A 26333-nucleotide genomic window follows, 5' to 3' on the forward strand; every position below is an offset into this window, starting at 1 on the left:
AAACCCACTGTCAGTAACTACAGTTGGTCGTTGCATCTCTAAGTGCAAGTTAAAACTCTCCTATGCAAGGCGAAAACCGTTTATCAACAACACCCTGAAACGCCGTCGGCTTCGCTGGGCCTGAGCTCATCTAAGATGGACTGATACAAAGTGAAAAAGTGTTCTGTGGTCTGACGAGTCCACATTTCAAATTGTTTTTGGAAACTGTGCACGTCGTGTCCTCCGGACCAAAGAGGAAAAGAACCATCCGGATTGTTATAGGCGCAAAGTTGAAAAGCCAGCATTTGTGATGGTATGGGGGTGTATTAGTGCCCAAGACATGGGTAACTTACACATCTGTGAAGGCACCATTAATGCTGAAAGGTACATACAGGTTTTGGAGCAACATATGTTGCCATCCAAGCAACGTTACCATGGACGCCCCTGCTTATTTCAGCAAGACAATGCCAAGCCACGTGTTACATCAACGTGGCTTCATAGTAAAAGAGTGCGGGTACTAGACTGGCCTGCCTGTAGTCCAGACCTGTCTACCATTGAAAATGTGTGGCGCATTATGAAGCCTAAAATAGCACAACGGAGACCCCCGGACTGTTGAACAACTTAAGCTGTACATCAAGCAAGAATGGGAAAGAATTCCACCTGAGAAGCTTAAAAAATGTGTCTCCTCAGTTCCCAAATGTTTACTGAGTGTTGTTAAAAGGAAAGGCCATGTAACACAGTGGTGAACATGCCCTTTCCCAACTACTTTGGCACGTGTTGCAGCCATGAAATTCTAAGTTAATTATTATTTGCAAAAAAACAAAGTTTCTGAGTTTGAACATCAAATATCTTGTCTTTGTAGCGCATTCAATTGAATATGGGTTGAAAATGATTTGTAAATCATTGCATTCTGTTTATATTTACATCTAACAATTTCCCAACTCAAATGGAAACGGGGTTTGTATTAGTCATGAATGAACTAAGGGGTTTTACTCTATTTGAAGGTTGTTCATACAACTTATTTGTTGTTGCATCACAGCCATTGGACATACAGGACAATACAATAGCTTATTAAGATCAAGTAAATCCTGCAAGTTCTTTTTCAAGGGATATTAAACACAAGATTGACCACTACCTTGAACCAAGGATGGCGGAGGCATTCAACGGCACTCGGCCTCCTGGCGGTTGCAAACACAACGTTCTGCAGTTTAGTTCAAATGCGTAATACAAAGGCTGTCCAAAAATAAATTTGAGATGCTTACAGGCGGTCCACCACCAAAAGCTTGATGACAAAGCCCTTTGCTTCTTTGCAGAGGGCAGAGAACATACTCTCTTCAAAGGCCACATTGTAGTTGCGAATGTTTAACGCTGTGGCGCGGTCGTTTTCACCGGCAAATGGTGACACTCCTGTCAGGCTGCAATATACACATTTATACATACGACTCAATACTTGTTAAATATTGAATAAAGATGGATAGACATGCGTGCCCCTGCTGGATGACCTACCAGAGATATGTAATGACGCCAACCGGCCTGTAGAGAGCAGCAGAAGCATAAAACAGTTGAGAGTTGTTTTGTTGTTGCCAACAGTGCACAAGGTACATGATAGAGATGCGCGGATAGGCAATTTATTTCATCCGCAACCGCGGCAGAAAGTCGTCAACCATCCGCCATCCACCCGATGTAACGTTTGATCAGAACTGCATCCGCCCGCCATCCGCCCGTTGTTATATATCTAATATTAATAAAAATTTAAAAAAAAGGGTGAAAACTACGCGAATTGCACCTTGTGCAGACAAGATTTTTCGATCGGACACGGAGGAATTAGCGATGTAAAAGACCACGTTGGGACAAAAAAACACAAGTCTAATGCCGTTGCTAGCGATACAAGTGGAAAACTTTCAACGTTTTTCGTCGCCCAAACAGATTCTTTGGATGTGATAAATGCCGAAGTTTTATTTACGGAGGCAATAATTGAGCATGGACTTCCAATCGCACTGGCTGATCACATGGGACAGTTAATAATGTAATGCAACCTTTAAAAATCATTACGCGGTGATCGCGATCCCAAAAATAAACTTTTCTTGCATGATAATGTCCAGAAAAATTCGCTTTATATTACTATAGAGTCCTTTTAACGAATGAGTTTGATGGTTTATCACAAACCTTAAATGAAAGAAGTCCTTTGTTCTCCTGCAGCATGGCCTTGCTTTGTGTTTGGTGCGCCATCCTGTCGGCTGTATTTCACAGCACGACATACTGTTAAAAGTGTTTATACTATTTATACTTTCAATTAACAAATTGAAGTCTTGTGAAAGGTTGACAGGATAACTGGCATTAACTGTCAAAATAATTTCAAACTATTGAAGTTAGCTTACAGAATAAACATGTCAATCAACCCATATGATTTTTGCTGTAATATTTTTGTTTTGAAAAGTCACTGTGACTGATAGAAAAGTGATGGTTTTAGCAACATTTTAACCTGTCTGAATGCTAATAATCATTTTGCGAGCAAGCAGGTAAGCTGCGCGGGCGGAGCGCGCGGAGTGACCCATGTTACGAGCCCCCGGCCACGGGGGTGGCGGGCAGGTAAGCTGCTTACCTGCTGCGCGTGACGCCGGCCGCGGCGAAAGCGGACGAGGCGGGGTGTCGGTGCGGTGGGCGCGGTAGTGACCCTGGACGTGCGTCGGGCCCTTCTCGCGGATCGCCTCAGCTACGGCTCCCGGTGGGGCCCTCTCGGGGGAAGGAGCCTCGGTCCCGGACCCCGGCGAGGCGTCCCTTCTCCGCTCCGTAAAAGTGTCCATCTCTTTTTTTTTTTTTCTTCTGTTGTGGCATATGCTGCAGGTGCCTGCTCGTTTTTCGTATGTGGGTAACAACATTTAACTATGTATATATATTTCCCAATTGGTTTAACTGCCACCCGCAAAAAAAAAAAAAAAAAAAAAAAAAAAAATCTAATTAATCCGCCCGACCCGACCCGCGAGCGGATAAAATCTTATTTTTTTAAATTTCATCCGCCCGATCCGCGGATAATCCGCGGACTCCGCGGTTGTGTCCGCAAACCGCGCATCTCTAGTACATGAGGCTCACCATATGTCTGTTGCTGTGGAAACCGGGGTCTGGTTCACAATTTCTGGGCTCACATATTCTGGTGTGCCATACTTGCAATAGTGCTCCTCGGATGACTCCAGTCTGATGGCATTGCCGAAGTCACATATGCGGATCTGGTCACTGCTGGTACCAGTCATCAAAATGTTTTCTGGCTAGCAGAAGACAAACACAAATGCAATGAAATCTCTTTAGAATCTCACCCTAATCCTGTAAAAGCATTACCTTGATGTCGAGGTGAGCAATTTCTTTCTCATGAAGGTAACGGAGGCCTTCTAACACCTGCTGAACACTTCGACGGATCTGTGGAGATGCACAAATTAAGTCAAGGTCATGTGACATGATGGCATTTGGGCAGAATCCAAGCCACTTTCAATTCAACCGACTTCCAGTTCTGTGACGGTTGTTCTTCTGGACATTCGTTCCAGCAGCTCTTCATGACACCTTCAGGTCACAGCTGAGGAAAGGTAGACTACAAAGTCCAACTGATGAATTATACATAAACAATACCCCAAGTATGTGTTTTTTGTTAAGAGCACTCAGTGATGAGTCAAAGGTCATAAATGAATCATTCATGCCTCAGGCCATTGTTTAACCACTTAATCCATGGGTGTCAAACTCTGGCCCGCGGGCCAAATTTGGCCCGCCGTGTAATTTCACTTGGCCCTTGAGGCGATATCAAATTAACACTAGAGCTGGCCCGCCGATTATATTCAGCGGCGGTGCCGCAGTACCACCGCATTCACCGCTAATTCTCATACTTGCCAACGCTCCCGGGAGACTCTCAAATAATCAGTACCCCTCCCAAAAATCGTCACGTCCGCTTTTCACCCAGTCCAGCAAATGCTGGCCCTGTCACATAATTTGTGCGGTTTCAGCACGTACACACACGTGAATGCAAACGCATACTTGGCCAACAGCGATACAGGTTACACTGAGGGTGCCCGTATAAATAACTTTAACACTGTTAGAAATATATGCCACACTGTGAATCCACACCAAACAAGAATGACAAACACATTTCGGGAGAACATCCGCACCATAACACAACATAAACACAACAAAACAAATACCCAGAATCCCATGCAGCCCTAACTCTTCCAGGCTGCATATTGTATATTGCAGCACGGAAGAGTTAGGGCTGCATGGGATTCTGGGTATTTGTTTTGTTGTGTTTATGTTGTGTGACGGTGCGGATGTGCTCCCGAAATGTGTTTGTCATTCTTGTTTGGTGTGGATTCACAGTGTGGCGCATAACAGTGTAACCTGTATCGCTGTTGGCCAAGTATGCATTGCATTTACGTGTGTGTGCGTGCTGAAGTCGCACATATTTAGTGATCGGGCCGGCACGTTGTTGGAATGGAAGAAAAGCAGACGTGATGACAACTCGTGGAGGACGATAAACACAGTGCTTTTAAACACGCCCCCAAGACTGTGGTCCGGGTGGACGAGATATAATGACTGATGAACAACTTTGTTCGATAATGAGGGATGCCTCAGCTCAAAGCCTGAGCCCCGACATTAATGAACTTGCATCCAAGAAAAGATGGCAGGTATCTAGCTTGGGCACATCAGATTAGATCAGTGTGTTGCAAACTGAGCAGTTTAAAGTCCTGAATGGTTGGTTTATTCATTGTTATTTTATTTTCAAATGTATTAGCCTGTGTAAAAAGTTAATGTTGATATTTACCTCAGAAGGCTGCAAATAGAAAAGAGGCATTAAATTTTTATTTCAATTGTATTTGATGTACCATTGATATTTTTTAATTATTATTATTATTATTATTTGAAACTCGATTTTGCATGTCACTATAAAGTTATATAAGCCTTGCTTGTTCAATATTCAATGCAAAACTTGTTTGGGTCCCTATTAAAAGGTTAATTTGTTCAACCTTGGCCCGCGGCTTTGTTCAGTTTTAAATTTTGGCCCACTCTGTATTTGAGTTTGACATCCCTGACTGAAACGAATAATCATATAGCCTAAGCCCCGTTTCAGCGACACTAAACCAGCGTTTAAGGTCCCCCTCCTCGGACAAATTTTAAGTCAGCCGTGTAATTCTTGAATCTCCGGCACTTAGCTTTGTATGGACTCATTGATCGTTTACAAAGTGAGTTCGGAGAGGAAGTGACGCCAGAAAGACCGCGCCCACACAGGAAGTGACATCAGAAAGAACGCCCACAGCCAGCTTCATGATAAAGCGGTTTCGTAACTCGGAGCTAACCACTGGCGATATGAAGTCGAGTCATCCAGACATACCCGCGTTTCTCCTTCTTCTACATGTACGGACGCTTGTGGAAATCACACATGAATACCTGAACATTATCACAATTTCAGAAGGGTTAAAACCATTAAAAATCAGTTCCCAGTGGCTTATTTTATTTTTCGAAGTTTTTTTCAAACTTTTACCCATCACGCAATATCTCTAAAAAAAGCTTCAAAGTGCCTGATTTTAACCATCGTTATATACACCCGTCCATTTTCCTGTGACGTCACATAGTGAAGCCAATACAAACAAACATGGCGGAAAGAACAGCAAGCTATAGCGACATTAGCTCGGATTCAGACTCGGATTTCAGCGGCTTAAGCAATTCAACAGATTACGCATGTATTGAAACGGATGGTTGTAGTGTGGAGGCAGGTAGCGAAAACGAAATTGAAGAAGAAACTGATGCTATTGAGCCATATCGGTTTGAACCGTATGCAAGCGAAACCGACGAAAACGACACAACAGCCAGCGACACGGGAGAAAGCGAGGACGAATTTGGCGATCGCCTTCTAACCAACGATTGGTATGTGTTTGTTTGGCATTAAAGGAAACTAACAACTATGAACTAGGTTTACAGCATATGAAATACATTTGGCAACAACATGCACTTTGAGAGTGCAGACAGCCCATTTCAGGCGCTAAGAACATATTTTTCCACGATTTCAGCACTCAGGTTAACCATACCTAAATAGACACAAAATACTGCATTACACAAGACTACCCGAATGTACTCGAATGATTGAAAAAAATAAATGTTTTTAAGCTAAATTATTGGTAAACACAGTTTATGTATAATAATTTACGTAAAACTGCGAGTAATGAATAAAGTTTTCATCAATTAATATATTCTGTAGACATACCCTCATCCGCTCTCTTTTCCTGAAAGCTGATCCGTCCAGTTTTGGAGTTGATGTCAGCATCTGCTTTGAGTGTCGCAGGATATCCACACATTCTTGCCATCTCTGTCGTAGCATAGCTTTCGTCGGTAAAGTGTGCTGAACAAACGATTGACCATTTCGTCGGCTTTCTCCACAGCCTCGTATTTTGAACAGATTTCGTCCAATTTCTTGCCACTTTCGCATCTTTGGGCCACTGGTGCAACTTGAATCCGTCCCTGTTCGTATTGTTACACCCTCCGACAACACACCGACGAAAGTGAGAAAATGGCGGATTGCTTCCCGATGTGACGTCAGCGAGAGCGATTAATAGAAAGGCGTTTAATTCGCCAAAATTCACCCATTTAGAGTTCGGAAATCGGTTAAAAAAATATATGGTCTTTTTTCTGCAACATCAAGGTATATATTGACGCTTACATTGGTCTGGTGATAATGTTCCCCTTTAAGAGAAAGCGATTGCAGCTATTTGGGATACAACACTTCTCAGACGGCAAAATAACTTCCCGGGTCAGCTGTGATGCTACTTAGCGAAAAACTTTGTCCATTTGTTGAAGGAGAAACGACGAGAATGCGAGTGTCCCGTGGATGTGATAAAAAAAAGGTAGCGTGTGCTTTGTATAACCTGTCCGTCGAGGAAAACGGCGAATGTATTTGGACTGGTTATTGTCCACCATGTATGTCGCGGACTCAACGTCTAGGTCCAGAGTATATAAAGTCACCAAAAAGGAATGGACAATGAAGGTGAAGGCAAAAGAGTGAGAAGTGTCCTGACCAGATATCTAGATCCCCAGTTTAATTGATGTAAAATGTTCTTTATCACATTGTTTACGTGTCTAATAAAGATTTGATTAATTTATGATGGCTCAGGTGTGATTCACTACAATAGGGCTCCAGAGCACACTGGATTCCAGTTAATTGAAATACCACAACACTGGATATTGTTCAGATAAGTTACATTTAAGAAGTTGCACACAAAGCAACACTAGAGGTGACTATGACGTGCGCATTGTCTGCGCATGCGTACTAGGTCGCGTTGCGCCGGCGGACGGAGGGGTGCGGGGGTCTTAAAGGGGAACATTATCACCAGACCAATGTAAGCATCAATATATACCTTGATGTTGCAGAAAAAAGACCATATATTTTTTTAACCGATTTACGAACTCTAAATGGGTGAATTTTGGCGAATTAAACGCCTTTCTATTATTCGCTCTCGGAGCGATGACGTCACAACGTGACGTCACATCGGGAAGCAATCCGTCATTTTCTCACTTTCGTCGGTGTGTTGTCGGAGGGTGTAACAACACGAACAGGGACGGATTCAAGTTGCACCAGTGGCCCAAAGATGCGAAAGTGGCAAGAAATTGGACAAAATTTGTTCAAAATACGAGGGTGTGGGGAAAGCCGACGAAATGGTCAGTCGTTTGTTCCGCACACTTTACCGACGAAAGCTATGCTACGACAGAGATGGCAAGAATGTGTGGATATCCTGCGACACTCAAAGCAGATGCATTTCCAACGATAAAGTCAAAGAAATCTGCCGCGAGACCCCCATTGAATCGGCCGGAGTGTGTGAGCAATTCAGGGACAAAGGACCTCGGTAGCACGGCAAGCAATGGCGGCAGTTTGTTCCCGCAGACGAGCGAGCTAAACCCCCCCTGGATGTCTTGGCTCACACCGTCCCTTATGCCACCGAAGATGATCAAGAGAAGAATATCGACCCTAGCTTCCCTGGCCTGCTGACATCAACTCCAAAACTGGACAGATCAGCTTTCAGGAAAAGAGAGCGGATGAGGGTATGTCTACAGAATATATTAATTGATGAAAACTTTATTCATTACTCGCGGTTGTACGTAAATTATTATACATAAACTGTGTTTACCAATAATTTAGCTTAAAAACATTTATTTTTTTCAATCATTCGAGTACATTCGGGTAGTCTTGTGTAATGCAGTATTTTGTGTCTATTTAGGTCTGGTTAACCTGAGTGCTGAAATCGTGGAAAAATATATGTTCTTAGCGCGCCTGAAATGGGCTGTCTGCACTCTCAAAGTGCATGTTGTTGCCAAATGTATTTCATATGCTGTAAACCTAGTTCATAGTTGTTAGTAATGATCTTATCAGACAGTGTTAAGCCACTGAAACCCGAGTCTGAATCCAAGCTAATGTCGCTATAGCTTGCTGCTCTATCCGCCATGTTTGTTTGTGTTGGCATCACTATGTGACGTCACAGGAAAATGGACGGGTGTATATAACGATGGTTAAAATCAGGCACTTTGAAGCTTTTTTTAGGGATATTGCGTGATGGGTAAAATTTTGAAAAAAACTTCGAAAAATAAAATAAGCCACTGGGAACTGATTTTTAATGGTTTTAACCCTTCTGAAATTGTGATAATGTTCCCCTTTAAACGGTGGCATTGTTGTGTGTGGACACGGATAAGGTTAGGTGTGATTTACCCTGGGTAACCTTATGGCTTTACATTTACACATTAGAACAAATGTATTGGATATTTATTGTTCGAGAGATAATCAGCCTACTTTTAAGCACATGAAGAACTTGGTAAGACACAAAAGTATATTTTTAAATAAAGGATGGAAAAAGGATACAATTCTGTTATGAGCACGACCACATTCTTCTTTTCAAAGGCATCGTGGAAGTAGATGATCCGCTCATGGTCCAGTGTGGACAGCAGTTCCATCTCCCGCAGTGCCAAGGCTTTCCTTTTCCCACGTGCAGATGTGAACTTGGCGGCAAAATCCTTCTTTCCCTTCTTCTGAGTTACCCGTTTTATGTAAGAGAAGGCCCCCCTGTGATGAGACATGCCCAGAAATCACTTTTTTTTAAACCTTTTGATATCATTTAAACTTTGGCATAAGTCTGTGTTCTAGTTATATATTTAAGTTTAATCTGCAGTCCCCGAGCTTTGTCATTTTTGTGTTGTTTTTAAGCAAAGGTTCTGTTTACTGAGCCACCGTCAACCTGGCATTTAGTCTTTACAAAGATGGAGAAAGACATACCGGCCTATCTCCTTGTGGAGGTCATAGTAGTCGGTCAAGCGTCGCATCTTCCTGAGAATGGTTCCCTTGTCTTCCATTGGTTCTATTGCCTCTTTTCGCTCTGCAAGAAAGATGTAGTACAGTCGTGGTCAAAAGTTTACTGTTTGTGGCCAAACAGCTCAATTTTTGTTTCATCAGACCACAGAACTTTCCGACTGACAGGCAAAGAAAGGCTTAAAAACCGGTCTCTTGATTAGAGACAGGTGTGTCCCGAATGCAAGAGGCAGGTGAAAATAATAGGTCGCCATGGAAACTAAAACAAACAAGGGTGCACAAAAACAGGAACTTGCGGAGTCTTAAACTAATAGAAAATAACAAAAAACATGATCATGACAACTATAAACCTAAGTGTAAAAAAAAACACGACAACATAATGATTTGTACATTTTCAGAATGTGCTTGTTCTATTTTTAAACAAAGAAAACAATCTGAAGTTGTCTTTATTTTTAAGTTATCGTGCCGTGATTTTATCAGTCCGGCCCACTCGAGAGTAGATTTTCTCAATGTGGCCCCCGATCTAAAATTAGTTTGACACCCCTGCATTACACTGCAAAAAGTCAGTGTTCAAAAACAAGGAAAAAAAAATACAAAAATGAGGGGTATTTTATTTGAATTAAGCAAAATTATCTGCCAATAGAACAAGAAAATTCGGCTTGTCAAGACTTTCCAAAACATGTAAAATTAGCTAACCTCAATGAACCCAAAAATACCTTAAAATAAGTATATTCTCACTAATAACAAGTGCACTTTTATTGGTAGAAAAAAAAAGAGACCTTTTTGCTCAATATGTTGGAAAATTAAGTTAAAGTTAAAGTTAAAGTACCAATGATTGTCACACACACACGCAAAATTTGTCCTCTCCATTTGACCCATCCCCTTGTTCACCCCCTGGGAGGTGAGGGGAGCAGTGGGCAGCACATTCCAACACTTGATGCTGAGTGCCAAGCAGGGAGGTAATGGGTCCCATTTTTATAGTCTTTGGTATGATTCGGCCGGGGTTTGAACTCACGACCTACCGATCTCAGGGCGGACACTCTAACCACTAGGCCACTGAGTAGGTGTTAAATTTAGTAAACACTAGTGCCATTATCTTGACATAATGATATGTGCTCGGCATTACATTTCTTGAAACCAGCAAACTTACACTAAAAACTAGTTTATTGTTCTTAATGGAAAGGCAACAAGGCAACCGCTTGTTACTCTCGGGGTCTCCTAGCCGCTCAGGCAAATCATATTGTCTAAAAATGCGTTTTCCCATCGATAACATGACATCATAACACCAAGTGCGTGCTCTTTCAGTCAATTAGTGCGCGAGGAATATATATATATATATATATATATATATATATATATATATATATATATATATATATATATGTATGTGTGGGAAAAAAAAAAAAAAATCACAAGACTATTTCATCTCTACAGGCCTGTTTCATGAGGGGGGGGTACCCTCAATCGTCAGGAGATTTTAATGGGAGCATTCGCATACCATGGTTTGTATAGGGCACAGAGTGGGTGGGTACAGGCTGGCCTAGGGGCGTGGTGGTTGGCTCATGTGTTGCCTAGGAGGTGTTTCCGTCTATGGCGGCATGTTGTTACAATTTCGCTGCGCTTGTTGAGGGATGACAGGTCTGGACGGTAAATAATAAACAGTTTCTCTTTCAAGCATAGGTTGCATCTTTTATTACCACTATTGTAAGGTGTGCTGGATGCAAGAATTTGCCATGTTATTGAATATTCAACATTATTGTCTTTGAGGTCCCAAATGTGTTTGCTGAGTTCTGTGGTATTTCGCAGGTTTTTGTTCCTGAAAGAAGCCTTGTGATTGTTCCATCTGGTTTTGAATTCTCCCTCGGTTAATCCTACATATGTGTCGGATGTGTTAATGTCCTTGCGTATTACCTTAGATTGGTAGACAACTGATGTTTGTAAGCACCCCCCGTTGAGGGGGCAATCAGGTTTCTTTCGACAATTACATCCTTTGTTGGTTTTGGAGTCGTTCTGTCTGAGGGCCGACGGCTCATTTGCAATTGTTTTGTTGTGGTTTGAGATGATTTGTCGTATATTGTTCATGCAGCTGTAGCTCAATTTAATGTTGTTCTTGTTGAATACTTTTCTTAGGATGTTGTCTTTGGGAAAGTGTTTGTCAATCAGATTGAGGAATTTGTGTCCAATGTTCGTTGAGACGTTTTTGCTGTATGGGGGGTTGTACCAGATGATGTCGTTCCGTTTTCTGTTCTTTTTTGGCTGGTTTCCTGGCGTGGGTTCATAGGTGAGGGTGAAATTGTATCCGCTTTCATCAAGGGCTTTTTGGTACGGGGGGGTTGCTTGGTCAAATTCAGCTTTGCTAGATGACAGCATCGATAGCCTTTTATTGATTCCGGTAGGTATTCTTTTCGTGGTGGTGGGTGGGTGGTTGCTGTCATGGTGCACGTATTGGAGTGTTGTGTTGGGTTTCGTGAATGGTTGGTAGCTGTTATTTCTCAGGTTGAAAGTGACGTCAAGGAAGTTGACGGTTTGCTTGTTGGCTTCAATCGTGATCCGTAGGCCGTTCTCTTTGAAAATTTGGCATATGCGCTTCTTGGTATTCTCGCTGCTCCTTGGCGAGGCGCGACACACTGCCAGTCCGTCATCACGGTAAATACCAAGGTTCAGATTGAGGCTAGCGAACTGGGAGAGGAGGAAACTCCCAACGAGTTCACACGTTTCTGCTCCGTCAAAACTTCCCATAGTGACGTCAAATGTTGCATTGTTCTTTTTTTGCCATGGTGTACTGTTGTGGATGAGAATGGAGTTTTTTGCGTGGATGATGATGTTTCTTTCGTTGCCTGTGATTGAGTCGTAGTCTGAGGCGAAGTCTATATATATATATATATATATATATATATATATACACACATATATATATATACACACACACACACACATATATATATATATATATATATATATATATATATATATATATATATATATATATATATATATATATAGCCCAGCCCCCAGCCAAATTTTTTTTTATTGTAATTTTGAATAATTTACCTGAATGTGCATGAACTATTTCTGTCCAAAATAGTTTGAAATGTCAAATGTTAAACGTTTAAATATTAACTGTCCGTTTACTGTACTGTGCCAACTGTACTACTATATGAGTACGTATTTTCTCGTTTCATTGAAAATAAAACCGCAAAGTCCATTTGGCTGTCATCTGTTTTAATTATGAGACACAATTGTGTCAAAGTCATGATTTTTTTGTTCAAGCTTGAAATAAGAAAATATTACTTCGAAAAAGTAGTTTTATACTTGTGAGTGTTGATGACACAGCTTTGCAACAGTTGATATTCTAGTTTCAAGCATGTTTTACTCAATATAGGTCATCAAATCTCAGCAACAAGCTGTAATATCTTACTGAGATCATTAAGACCAAAACACTTAAAACAAGTAAAACACTCTAACATAAAATCTGCTTAGTGAGAAGAATTATCTTATTAGACAGAAAGTAAGCAAATATCAATCTTATTTGAGATATTTAATCTTACTTAGATTTCTGTTTTTGCAGTGTACAGGCTCAAGGACACAAACAGAATGATAGGGAAATCTGCTTTGTCATGAAAACAATAGAGGACCGGTCGAAACAGCAATACGGTTTTTTTGACATGTTATAAGATGATTCGTACAGACCTGTGTGAACTGTCAGTTCAGCCTTGCAGGAGTTGGATCCAGCCATGTTTTTGGCAGTGCATGTATAAACACCAGAGTGCCAGGGACGGGCGTTGAGGATCACAAGAGAATATTCTGGGTCATCGTAAACAAAAGTGAAATAGCTGCTCTCGGAGAGAAGCTCATCATCCTTTGAAAAATGAAGAGGGAACACCTCAAATATTCATATGTGACCTAAATGATTCAACCGCTCCAGAGACTCACCTTGTACCACATAATGTCTGGATCTGGTTTCCCTTCGACCACGACAGCCAGACGGGACGTTTGCCCAGCCTCCACATCCACGTCCTCCATGATTGTTTCGAACTTCGGCGGCACTGTGAAAGAGGTAAAAATGTTTCCGTTTTAATGTCACTTGGGTCTAGAGCGGGGGTCAGCAACCCGCGGCTCTAGGGCCACATGCGGCTCTTGTGGCTCCGTGGAGCTTTTTCAAAAATGTGTGGAAATGGGGGAAAAAAATGGGGTGAAAAATACATGTAATATGCTTTCTGTAAGAGGACAAACACGACACAAACCAACCTAATTGTTAGAAAGAACACAGTTTAATATGTTTGGGTTCTTGCTTCACTGATTAGAGTATTTGGGGAGCGGCGTTTTGTCCTACTAATTTCAGCGGCCCTTGAACTCACCGTTGTGTGGACTGTGACTCAACAGTTTGTTTACATGCACAACTTTCTCCGACGCTGCCACAGAAAGACGTGTTTTATGCCACTCCTTCTCTGTCTCATTTTGTCCACCAAATGTTTTATGCTGTGCGTGAATGTTGATGTTATTGACTTGTTACGGAGTGCTAATCAGGCATATTTGGTCACTGCATGAATGCAAGCTAGGCTAGCTGTATGTACATATTACATCGATATGCCTCGTTTCTAGGTATATTAGAGCTCATTTAATTTCCTTTACTTACATCCTCTGTGTATTTAGTTTATTTTTCCATGTTTCATGACACAATGTTGGGCGCATTTCTGATAGTTGTTAGTGTGCCATGTTGTTCCAGACCACAGCAAACAAGCCAGTTTGCAAATATTGTAATAAATCCATTAGAAGAAGACAGCCTGCCATTTTACTTAAATTTGGACACACACATTTATACCTTTGGCCATTCTAAGACAGTAATTTCCAGGAGTTATCGCACCCTCTGAGAAGTTTTACTAATGTTTTCCAAATTTTGTAAAAATGTGTAGAATAAATATTACATTTCAACATTTCTGTCAGCGAAGATTCGCGTTAGGCTGCGACACGTAGTCATTTTGATAGTAGGCTAATATAGCTAATTACCGTATTTTTCGGACTATCAGTCGCAGTTTTTTCCTAGTTTGGCCGGGCTCCAGTGCGATTTATATATGTTTTTTTCCTTCTTTATTATGCATTTTTGGCAGGTGCGACTTATACTCCGAAAAATACGGTAGCCACTTACATCATGTTTTGTCTTCATTACAACACTTATACAGTATAAGACTTATAAAGTAATTTTGATAGTAGGCTAACATAGCTAATATAGACACTTACATCATACTTGCCAACCCTCCCGAATTTTCCGGGAGACTCCCGAAATTCAGCGCCTCTCCCGAAAACCTCCCGGAACAAATATTCTCCCGAAAATCTCCTGATTTTCAGCCGGAGCTGGAAGCCACGCCCCCTCCAGCTCCATGCGTACCTGACTGAGGACAGCCTTTTTTCATGACGGGAGGACAACAGGGTGACAAGAACTAAATCATCCAGACTAGAGATAAATTGTATTATTATGTTTATCTTACCTAAAAATAAATATATTTATTAATTAAAATAAATAAATACATTAGTACTATATTTTGCTAAAAACATCAAAATGAATTGTATTTTTATTTGTATTTTTTCCTGACTCCTTATTACATCCAGCCATAGAATTATACATTGAAATAAACATATTTGAAATAATTGATTTTAAATCATCATAACAATTCATTTAAAATGACCATATTTAATTATTAAAATAATTGCTTGTTTATCAACAACTTTAGCATTTTATTCATTACATTTTGAAACTCTCAGAAGCCAAGTTATGTTATATTCCTTAATATTTATTTATGCAAGTTTGAAGTATCAATTATCCAAACACAGTTTTGTTTGCATATTTTCAGGATGTAGATATATATATATATATATATATATATATATATATATATATATATATATGTATGTGTGGGAAAAAAAATCACAAGACTATTTCATCTCTACAGGCCTGTTTCATGAGGGGGGGTACCCTCAATCATCAGGAGATTTTAATGGGAGCATTCACATACCATGGTTTATATAGGGCACAGAGTGGGTGGGTACAGGCTGGCCTAGGGGCGTGGTGATATCCACGCAAAAAACTCCATTCTCATCCACAACAGTACACCATGGCAAAAAAAGAACAATGCAACATTTGACGTCACTATGGGAAGTTTTGACGGAGCAGAAACGTGTGAACTCGTTGGGAGTTTCCTCCTCTCCCAGCTCGCTAGCCTCAATCTGAACCTTGGTATTTACCGTGATGACGGACTGGCAGTGTGTCGCGCCTCGCCAAGGAGCAGCGAGAATACCAAGAAGCGCATATGCCAAATTTTCAAAGAGAACGGCCTACGGATCACGATTGAAGCCAACAAGCAAACCGTCAACTTCCTTGACGTCACTTTCAACCTGAGAAATAACAGCTACCAACCATTCACGAAACCCAACACAACACTCCAATACGTGCACCATGACAGCAACCACCCACCCACCACCACGAAAAGAATACCTACCGGAATCAATAAAAGGCTATCGATGCTGTCATCTAGCAAAGCTGAATTTGACCAAGCAACCCCCCCGTACCAAAAAGCCCTTGATGAAAGCGGATACAATTTCACCCTCACCTATGAACCCACGCCAGGAAACCAGCCAAAAAAGAACAGAAAACGAAACGACATCATCTGGTACAACCCCCCATACAGCAAAAACGTCTCAACTAACATTGGACACAAATTCCTCAATCTGATCGACAAACACTTTCCCAAAGACAACACCCTAAGAAAAGTATTCAACAAGAACAACATTAAATTGAGCTACAGCTGCATGAACAATATACGACAAATCATCTCAAACCACAACAAAACAATTGCAAATGAGCCGTCGGCCCCCAGACAGAGCGACTCCAAAACCAAGAAAGACTGTAACTGTCGAAAGAAACCTGATTGCCCTCTCAACGGGGGATGCTTACAAGCATCAGTTGTCTACCAATCTAAGGTAATACGCAAGGACATTAACACATCCGACACATATGTAGGATTAACCGAGGGAGAATTCAAAACCAGATGGAACAATCACAAGGCTTCTTTCAGGAACAAAAACCTGCGAAATACCACAGAACTCAGCAAACACATTTGGGACCTCAAAGACAATAATGTTGAATATTCAATAACATGGCAAATTCTTGCATCCAGCACACCTTACAATAGTGGTAATAAAAGATGCAACCTATGCTTGAAAGAGAAACTGTTTATTATTTACCGTCCAGACCTGTCATCCCTCAACAAGCGCAGCGAAATTGTAACAACATGCCGCCATAGACGGAAACACCTCCTAGGTAACACATGAGCCAATCACCACGCCCCTAGGCCAGCCTGTACCCACCCACTCTGTGCCCTATATAAACCATGGTATGTGAATGCTCCCATTAAAATCTCCTGATGATTGAGGGTACCCCCCCCTCATGAAACAGGCCTGTAGAGATGAAATAGTCTTGTGATTTTTTTTCCCACACATACATATATTGCGCTCTACTACGGTATCGAGCACTATTTTTTGGATAACCTTATTAAGACATATATATATATATATATATGAAATACTTGACTTGGTGAATTCTAGCTGTCAATATACTCCTCCCCTCTTAACCACGCCCCCAATCACGCCCCGCCCCACCCCCGACCACGCCCCCACCCCCCACCTCCCGAAATCGGAGGTCTCAAGGTTGGCAAGTATGACCTACATCATGTGTTGCCTTCATTATAACACTTATATAAGTCTTTCAATTTTTTGCGGCTCCAGACAGATTACTTTTTTGTATTTTTTGTCCAATATGGCTCTTTGAACAATTTGGGTTGCCGACCCCTGGTCTAGAGAAACCAAACCTGCGAGAGGTCCAACCTGCCATGGCGAGCTCAAGCATGCAGAGGTCGCTGCCAAATTGGTTGCTGGCCAACACCACCAGCTGGCCGAGGTCTGAGGCCTTGACCCTCTGGAGTGTGAGGGAGTGTTGATCATCGTCTGGCATGCTCATCTCGCACACCCCCGGTTTGTTGACCAACGACATTCCCCTCCTGGTAAACACACAAGCGATATCTTTCAGCAACTTCAAACCTAAGAACATAGGAAACCGAGGAAATGAAAAACCAAAATTACCTTTTCCAAGTTACTGTAGCATGCACATGGTTCAGGGTGATTGAGATGCTTGCAGGTTGGTTGTCAACCACATACAGAATGTCAGGTTTGTCCACGATGACCGGCGCTTTCTTCAAATAGGGTCCTGCAAGGATGTTTATTGTGTTAATGTTGAGCCATATTGACTTTAATCAACTTCCTTTTGCTTTCCTTGCTATTCTTCTACCTTTTTCAACAGCTTGTTAACCCTTGTGTAATGTTCATATTGTTGTTACTAAGCCAGCGTTTGTGGGTCTGATGGACCCGTTGCATTTTGTGGCTTTTAATGCCTCACAATCAAACACTTTTATGTTAAAGCGGAACATTATCACAATTTCAGAAGGGTTAAAACCATTAAAAATCAGTTCCCAGTGGCTTATTTTATTTTTCGAATTTTTTTTCAAAATTTTACCCATCACGCAATATCCCTAAAAAAAGCTTCAATGTGCCTGATTTTAATCATCGTTATATACACCCGTCCATTTTTCTGTGACGTCACACAGTGATGCCAACACAAACTAACATGGCGGCTAGAACAGCAAGGTATAGCGACATTAGCTCGGATTCAGACTCGGATTTCAGCGGCTTAAGCGATTCAACAGATTACGCATGTATTGAAACGGATGGTTGTAGTGTGGAGGCAGGTAGCGAAAACGAAATTGAAGAAGAAACTGAAGCTATTGAGCCATATCGGTTTGAACCGTATGCAAGCGAAACCGACGAAAACGACACGACAGCCAGCGACACGGGGCGAATTCGGCGATCGCCTTCTAACCAACGATTGGTTTGTGTTTGTTTGGCATTAAAGGAAACTAACAACTATGAACTAGGTTTACAGCATATGAAATACATTTGGCAACAACATGCACTTTGAGAGTGCAGACAGCCCAATTTTCATCAATTAATATATTCTGTAGACATACCCTCATCCACTCTCTTTTCCTGAAAGCTGATCTGTCCAGTCTAGTTGGAAATGCATCTGCTTTGAGTGTCGCAGGATATCCACACATTCTTGCCATCTCTGTCGTAGCATAGCTTTCGTCGGTAAAGTGTGCGGAACAAACGTACAATTTCTTGCCACTTTCGCATCTTTGGGCCACTGGTGCAACTTGAATCCGTCCCTGTTCGTGTTGTTACACCCTCCGACAACACACCGACGAGGCATGATGTCTCCAAGGTATGGAAAACAGTCAAAAAAACGGAAAATAACAGAGCTGATTTGACTCGGTGTTTGAGAAAATGGCGGATTGCTTCCCGATGTGACGTCACGTTGTGACGTCATCGCTCCGAGAGCGAATAATAGAAAGGCGTTTAATTCGCCAAAATTCACCCATTTAGAGTTCGAAAATCGGTTAAAAAAATATATGGTCTTTTTTCTGCAACATCAAGGTATATATTGACGCTTACATAGGCCTGGTGATAATGCTTCCCTTTAAAATACTGAACAGATGTTTACCTTATCCCCATAAACATCTGTTCAGTATTTTAACATAAAAGTGTTTGATTGTGAGGCATTAAAAGCCACAAAATGCAACGGGTCCATCAGACCCACAAACGCTGGCTGAGTAACAACAATATGAACGTTGCACGGAAAATGTCTCTGCCAGTTTCTGCATCCCACAGGGATTCTTCTTTTGTGTTTCTGCACCTGCGGTTCCCACACAAGGTTGCAACATTGTTTGTCAACACTGTCTGCTCTCATTTTCTCGCACATTTGACCCTCTGATGTTCTGTGTGCCTACACTCTGTCCTCCTCCTGTCTAGGCCTGCTGTGTGTGAGTGTGTGTGTGTGTGTGTGGGTGGGTGCGTGTGGTACACAGAACGTCAATTTCCACACTTCTATTAGCTCCGGGTCCAGTGGACCCGGACATCTTCTATGTCAGTGGTTCTCAAATGGGGGTATGCGTACCCCTTTGAAGATACGCCAAGGGGTACATGACATTTTTTTTCAAATATTCTAAATGTCAGGTTTGTCACTGACAGTTCAGTTAGGTTTTGGTTTTTCCTGTCTTTGCTTCCTGTCAGCGCTCTTATTTTGGTTATTTCCTGATTATCTCCCTGAGTGCTTTGTCCCCTCAGCTGTGGCCGATTGGCACCTGGCCACACCCGGTGTCAATCAGCCAGCTGCTATTTGAACCTGCCTTCCTCTCCAGTCAGTGCTGGATTATTGTCATTGTCGATGTCACTACTACCTGTCATAATACTTGTCGTTGTAGCTCTGTCTACTTTTGTTCACTCTGCTCATGTCATAGTTCCTTCGTGTCACAGTATTTGTTTTTGTTTCTTGTCGACAGTTAGCCTTTGTGCTATTTTAGTTCATAGCCAAGTTTGTTCCCCCGCCTTGTGTGCACCTTTTGTTTGTACTGTTTTTTTTTTTTTTTTGCTATAGTGTTAAATTAAATCATGTTTTCCTGGACAAAGCCTGCCATCTCTGCATCTTGGGGTTCGTCACCAACATACTCTGACACTAAAAGTAGCAACAATTCAAAAATCCTTTATAAATATAAATAAAAACCTATCTTTTTTTCCAAATAGTTCAAGAAAGACCATGACAAATGAGCAATATTTTGCACTGTTATACAATTTAATAAATCAGAAACTGATGACATAGTGCTGTATTTTACTTCTTTATCTCTTTTTTTCAACCAAAAATGCTTTTCTTTGATTAGGGGGTACTTGAATTCACTGAAAAAAGGTTGAGAACCACTGTTCTATGTAATAGAAATGTGTAGGGGGGTTGTATGGTGTGTGGTCATTAAATATGTATTCTGATATATGTTCTTCACAGAAAATGAGCCAAAGTCAGTGAGTCTCAGTTTGAAAAATTAATTAATTGTATCACTTTTCTTTGAATAAAAAATGAAAACGGGTCCCACAGACCCGAACACCACACAAGGGTTTAAGGAGCGTAATTAACCATCAGATTTAAACTGAAACAAAAAACGAATATGCTCGTTTGGGGCACATTTACTATTTACAGTTACTATTTTATCTTGTCCAATCACATATTGATTCTGCAATATTATAATTGTATTTCCTGAAAGAAGTAATAGTGTAAAAAAATACTGTAATATTGTACATGGTAATTGGGATTCCTTATATATTGTATATATTATATAAAAATATAATATAATAATATAATATATCAGTATATATTATATACTGTATGTATAATATGTAAATATTACAGTAATACTTTAGTAAGGGGAACATATTCATCATTAATTAGTTGCTTATTAAAGTAACAAATACTTAATTTAGAGTTATTTGGACACTAGGGGAACATATAAGGGTTAGGGTTAGGGTTACTAATAAGCAATAATTCTGAGGTTATTGAGGGAAGACTCTTAGTTAATGGCTTACTGGTTCTATAATAAGGCCATTCAGAATAAGGCACTACTAAGTACTTAATAATGACTAGTTAAGAGCCAGTATGTTACTAATTTGCATATTAATAAGCAACTAATTAATGGTGAATATGTGTTCCCCATACTAAAGTGTTACAAATATTACATACATGTTATGTTTTACATTGCTACTACGGTACATTTTTAGTCTCCCTTATACCTGCATTATCCTTTCCATCCTTTGAAACTGAGCTACTATGTGGAACAATTTCCCTTGTGGATCAATAAAGTTAGTCTAAGTCTAAGTTCAATGGAGGGTTCATGAACTAACAATATGTGGAAACATGTTGGGCACATATTTGCTATGATATGTTGCGAAGTATCAACCAGTCATTTCTGTTCTGATTGACCAAAAAATATTCAAAGAGGATTTGAGAGAGTTTTGGGTACAAAATAATAATAATAATAATAATAATAATAATAATAATAATAATAATAATAATAATAATAATAATAATGCATTTTATTTATAAGCACTTTTCAAGATCCCAAGGACACTTTAAAATATAGAAATACAAATAATTAAAAGATAATTATAAAAACAACAAAGGATAAAATCAACATTTACAAATACAAAAATTAAAAGATAATGATACAATTAATTGATAACATCACCATGTAACAAGCAAATAGTGGGCATTTCATACCTCTGTCCAGCAGCTGGACCAGATCAGTAGATGGTGAAGGCTTGCTAAGTGTCTTGCCAGTAGACGCCAGGACCCTAAAAGCATAGCGGACTCCCTTGGATAGGCAATTGACGGTGTAGCTGGTCTCCCTTAGATTGGACGCCACATTGGACCACTGTATGGAACCCAGAGGTTGCTGCTGGAGCACGTATAGCAAAGAACCAGGGTCTGCAGGAAGCAAGCAAAAGCAAACAAAGCATGAAACCAACAGAATGTGGACCTAGGCCAAGGCTTAGACATTTATCACATGTGAAACCAACCTAAGAACTCAAGCCAGATTTAATGTAACAAACTTAATAAGATTCTATATCAGCACAGCGAATGTAATGAACTTACAACCTATGCAGATGATAACATAAAATCCTTGTTGAAGGCAAAAGCTTTAATGACAACCATCCATCCATCCATCCATCCATCTTCTTCCGCTTATCCGAGGTCAGGTTGCGGGGGCAGCAGCCTAAGCAGGGAAGCCCAGACTTCCCTCTCCCCAGCCACTTCGTCCAGCACTTCCCAGGGGGATCCCGAGGCGTTCCCAGGCCAGCCGGGAGACATAGTCTTCCCAACGTGTCCTGGGTCTTCCCCGTGGCCTCCTACTGGTCGGACGTGCCCTAAACACCTCCCTAGGGAGGCGTTCGGGTGGCATCCTGACCAGATGCCCGAACCACCTCATCTGGCTCCTCTCGATGTGGAGGAGCAGCGGCTTTACTTTGAGCTCCTCCCGGATGGCAGAGCTTCTCACCCTATCTCTAAGGGAGAGCCCCGCCACCCGGTGGAGGAAACTCATTTCGACCGCTTGTACCCGTGATCTTGTCCTTTCGGTTTTAACCCAAAGCTCATGACCATAGGTGAGGATGGGAACGTAGACCGACCGGTAAATTGAGAGCTTTGCCTTCCGGCTCAGCTCCTTCTTCACCACAACGGATCGATACAGCGTCCGCATTACTGAAGACGCCGCACCGATCCGCCTGTCGATCTCACGATCCACACTTCCCTCACTCGTGAACAAGACTCCGAGGTACTTGAACTCCTCCACTTGGGGCAGGGTCTCCTCCGCAACCCAGAGATGGCACTCCACCCTTTTCCGGGCGAGAACCATGGACTCGGACTTGGAGGTGCTGATTCTCATCCCAGTCGCTTCACACTCGGCTGCGAACCGATCCAGTGAGAGCTGAAGATCCTGGCCAGATGAAGCCATCAGGACCACATCATCTGCAAAAAAGCAGAGACCTAATCCTGCAGCCACCAAACCAGATCCCCTCAACGCCTTGACTGCGCCTACAAATTCTGTCCATAAAAGTTATGAACAGAATCGGTGACAAAGGGCAGCCTTGGCGGAGTCCAACCCTCACTGGAAACGTGTCCGACTTACTGCCGGCAATGCGGACCAAGCTCTGGCACTGATCATACTTAATGACAACCCACGAGGTTATTGCTTGTATTTTGACATGTGACTTCTTGCTTTTCTGTCTTGCCTCTGGTGAGGGCGGTTTTCCGCTCCCTCTTCTCCCAGCTTGCTCTCTTTGTTTTTGTCTTGTCTGAACTTTTTTGAAGCCTCTTTCTTTGCGCTGTCCTCAAATCTAAACATCAGACTGAGAGCACCCAGCATGTACGAATAGAACAGACAAGTCATTGTTTTGTCTGCTCGCGGAAAACAAACATCCTAATCTCCGATTTGACTCCCTCGAATGGCCTTGACGCTGTGGAAACAGGACCAGGCTGTTCTGAAAAACACTCCCGAGGACACCTCAATGATGGACGCTTTTGACCTCCCTCCCTCCTCAACGACACCTCGAACTTTTGCAGATCGGCCTCAGTCTAAAAAAAACATTACATCATCACACCCAAGACAATTGGGCACACACGCACACACACCCTCTCCCCCACCCCACGCCTTCACCACCGCCAAACAAACACCAATGTGTTTATGTGTGCATTGCATGGAGGTTGTTTCCCACTCCAGACTAGGCCCCCTTAGGAGCCCAGTCTGGATTGTATTTTTTTACTCATCTTTTTCCCTAAAAACTAAACATTTTATTTTTCACTAAAGAAGGGTTCGGTGAGTGCGTATTTGAAACTGGTGGGGTTCGGTACCTCCAACAAGGTTAAGGTATTTGAAACTGGTGGGGTTCGGTACCTCCAACAAGGTTAAGAACCACTGATCTAGATCCACTCGACGCGGGGAGGGGGTGTCCCCACATCTGGTTTCTCATTGTAATCCCATTGGGTTGAGTTTTTTCTTGCCCTGATGTGGGATCTGAGCTGAGAATGTCGTTGTGGCTTGTGCAGCCCTTTGAGACACTCGTGATTTAGGGCTACATACATAATCTTTGATAGATTAATCTTTGAAGCATATGGGCATTTTTCTAGAAAGACTAAATGGCGCCTATTACCAGTCGAGAACAGTTGCTCACATATTCAGTGAGCCGGACGTGAGGTCACCTAAATCCAAGCAATAAGAGACTGAGGGGATAAAATGCTACCATAAGATGCGTCCAGTCTCTTTGGTCTCTTCCAGCTAAGGGTTATAGTTTTCCCTGTGATGGTTTCTATGACAGGAGGGCCGTCAGGTGGTTCTGGAATGATATCTGTTAACAAAGCACACAAATATATGTTCCCATTTTGTGAAGAAAAGAAAACCGTCAATTATAGTGCTCCCGGGCTTACCTGTGACATATAAATGTGCATAACAGGCTGCTTTACCCACTTTGTTAGCGATCACGGCCTTGTAGACGCCACCATCAGCGTGACAAGCACTCTGAATGAGCAGGCTGTGGACATCCCTGTCTGAAGGAGATACATGCACAGTTCTTATTTGCCTCATACCACCAAAAACAGCCCGCCGTGTCTTTGCATACACTGAGTCATTTTGCGCTCCTCGCTGTTTTCAATGCGCTTGCCGTTGTGGTACCAGGCGATGGTTGGGTAAGGCAGGCCGGTCACCTTGCAGCAAAGCACGGTCTCTTTGCCCTCAATGACTTCCATGTCAACCAGAGGTTTAACAAAGTCCGGCATGGTTCTCTTTTCCACTTCACTCTCTATATGTTCTGGCTCCTCTGGGATGGACGGCATCTTCTCCAGTGTGGACCTGCAAGGTAAGAGATAAAGAAATTGCGAAAGACTCTCAATGTTTTCTGTTTTTGTTTGTTTTACCTCTGGGAAAGTACAAACCCCGTTTCCATATGAGTTGGGAAATTGTGTTAGATGTAAATATAAACGGAATAAAATCCTTTTCAACTCATATTCAATTGAATGCACTACAAAGACAAGATATTTGATGTTCAAACTCATAAACTTAATTTTTTTTTGCAAATAATAATTAACTTAGAATTTCATGGCTGCAACACGTGCCAAAGTAGTTGGGAAAGGGCCTGTTCACCACTGTGTTACATGGCCTTTCCTTTTAACAACACTCAGTAAACGTTTGGGAACTGAGGAGACACATTTTTGAAGCTTCTCAGGTGGAATTCTTTCCCATTCTTGCTTGATGTACAGCTTAAGTTGTTCAACAGTCCGGGGGTCTCTGTTGTGGTATTTTAGGCTTCATATTGCGCCACACATTTTCTGGACTACAGGCAGGCCAGTCTAGTACCCGCACTCTTTTACTATGAAGCCACGTTGTTGTAACACGAGGCCTGGCATCGTCTTGCTGAAATAAGCAGGGGCGTCCATGGTAACGTTGCTTGGATGGCAACATATGTTGCTCCAAAATCTGTACATACCTTTCAGCATTAATGGTGCCTTCACAGATGTGTAAGTTACCCATGCCTTGAGCACTAATACACCCCCATACCATCACAGATGCTAGCTTTTGAGTTTTGCGCATAGAACAATCCGGATGGTTCTTTTCCTCATCGGTCACACGACGTCCACAGTTTTCAAAAACAATTTGAAATTAGCCTGTTCACCAGTGGGATGTTCCAAATAAGTGTTTGATGAGCATTCCTCAACTTTCTCAGTCTTTTTTTGCCACTTGTGGCAGCTTTTTTGAAACATGTTGCAGGTATCAAATTCCAAATGAGCTAATATTTGCAAAAAAATAACAACGTTTACCCGTTGGAGCATTAAGTGCCATTTCATTGCAGTCTATTCAATTGAATATAGGTTGAAAAGGATTTGCAAATCATTGTAGTCTGTTTTTATTTACCATTTACACAACGTGCCAACTTCACTAGTTTTGGGTTTTGTACTTGGAGATATATATACACAAGACTGTAACGTTTCACCAAGCTCGGTCACGAAACATTGCGATTCATTGATCAAAGGGTATTTGCAGGAGGTTTACAGCTTAATTAACAACTATATGTAGTGTTTATGTCTTACTCAGTAACTCACAGTATGTTAATGTTGAAATGGGCATAGACATATAGAAACAACCCAAGTCTAATTGTATTACAGTTCATTGCAATTAGCATTGTCCCGATACCAATATTTTGGTACCAAAATTATTTCCATATTTTTCGGTACTTTTCGCTAATTTTACAAATAAAGGGGCCCACAAAAAATTGCATTATTGGCTTTATTTTAACAAAAAAATATTACGGTACATTAAACATATGTTTCTTATTGCAAGTTTGTCCTTAAATAAAATAGTGAACATACAAGACAACTTGTCTTTTATTAGTAAATAAACAAACAAATGCTCCTAATTTAGCTGCTGACATATGCAGAAACATATTGTGTCATTTTCCATTCTATTATTTTTGTCAAAATTATTAAGGACAAGTGGTAAAAAATTAATTATTAATCTACTTGTTCATATACTGTTAATATCTGCTTACTTTCTCTTTTAAC

General features: G+C 41.4%; 1 protein-coding gene across 1 annotated transcript in view; it reads right to left on the reverse strand.

Moving 5' to 3' along the window:
• Nucleotides 1-26333, reverse strand: part of spega (striated muscle enriched protein kinase a) — a 126944-nt gene that overhangs the window by 24671 nt on the left and 75940 nt on the right. The window contains exons 15-30 of the mRNA XM_061985373.1: nt 24398-24627; nt 24207-24326; nt 24023-24127; nt 21504-21710; nt 17432-17555; nt 17177-17349; nt 13232-13344; nt 12989-13157; nt 9266-9365; nt 8855-9055; nt 3474-3531; nt 3313-3390; nt 3070-3242; nt 1486-1512; nt 1242-1394; nt 1115-1157 (exon numbers count right to left, since the gene is read on the reverse strand). Coding sequence (XP_061841357.1) covers nt 1115-1157; nt 1242-1394; nt 1486-1512; nt 3070-3242; nt 3313-3390; nt 3474-3531; nt 8855-9055; nt 9266-9365; nt 12989-13157; nt 13232-13344; nt 17177-17349; nt 17432-17555; nt 21504-21710; nt 24023-24127; nt 24207-24326; nt 24398-24627 — 2074 coding nt within the window. The remainder of the gene's footprint in view (nt 1-1114; nt 1158-1241; nt 1395-1485; nt 1513-3069; nt 3243-3312; nt 3391-3473; nt 3532-8854; nt 9056-9265; nt 9366-12988; nt 13158-13231; nt 13345-17176; nt 17350-17431; nt 17556-21503; nt 21711-24022; nt 24128-24206; nt 24327-24397; nt 24628-26333) is intronic.

Source organism: Nerophis lumbriciformis, linkage group LG23, assembly GCF_033978685.3.
Source record: "Nerophis lumbriciformis linkage group LG23, RoL_Nlum_v2.1, whole genome shotgun sequence".
NCBI lineage: Eukaryota > Metazoa > Chordata > Actinopteri > Syngnathiformes > Syngnathidae > Nerophis > Nerophis lumbriciformis.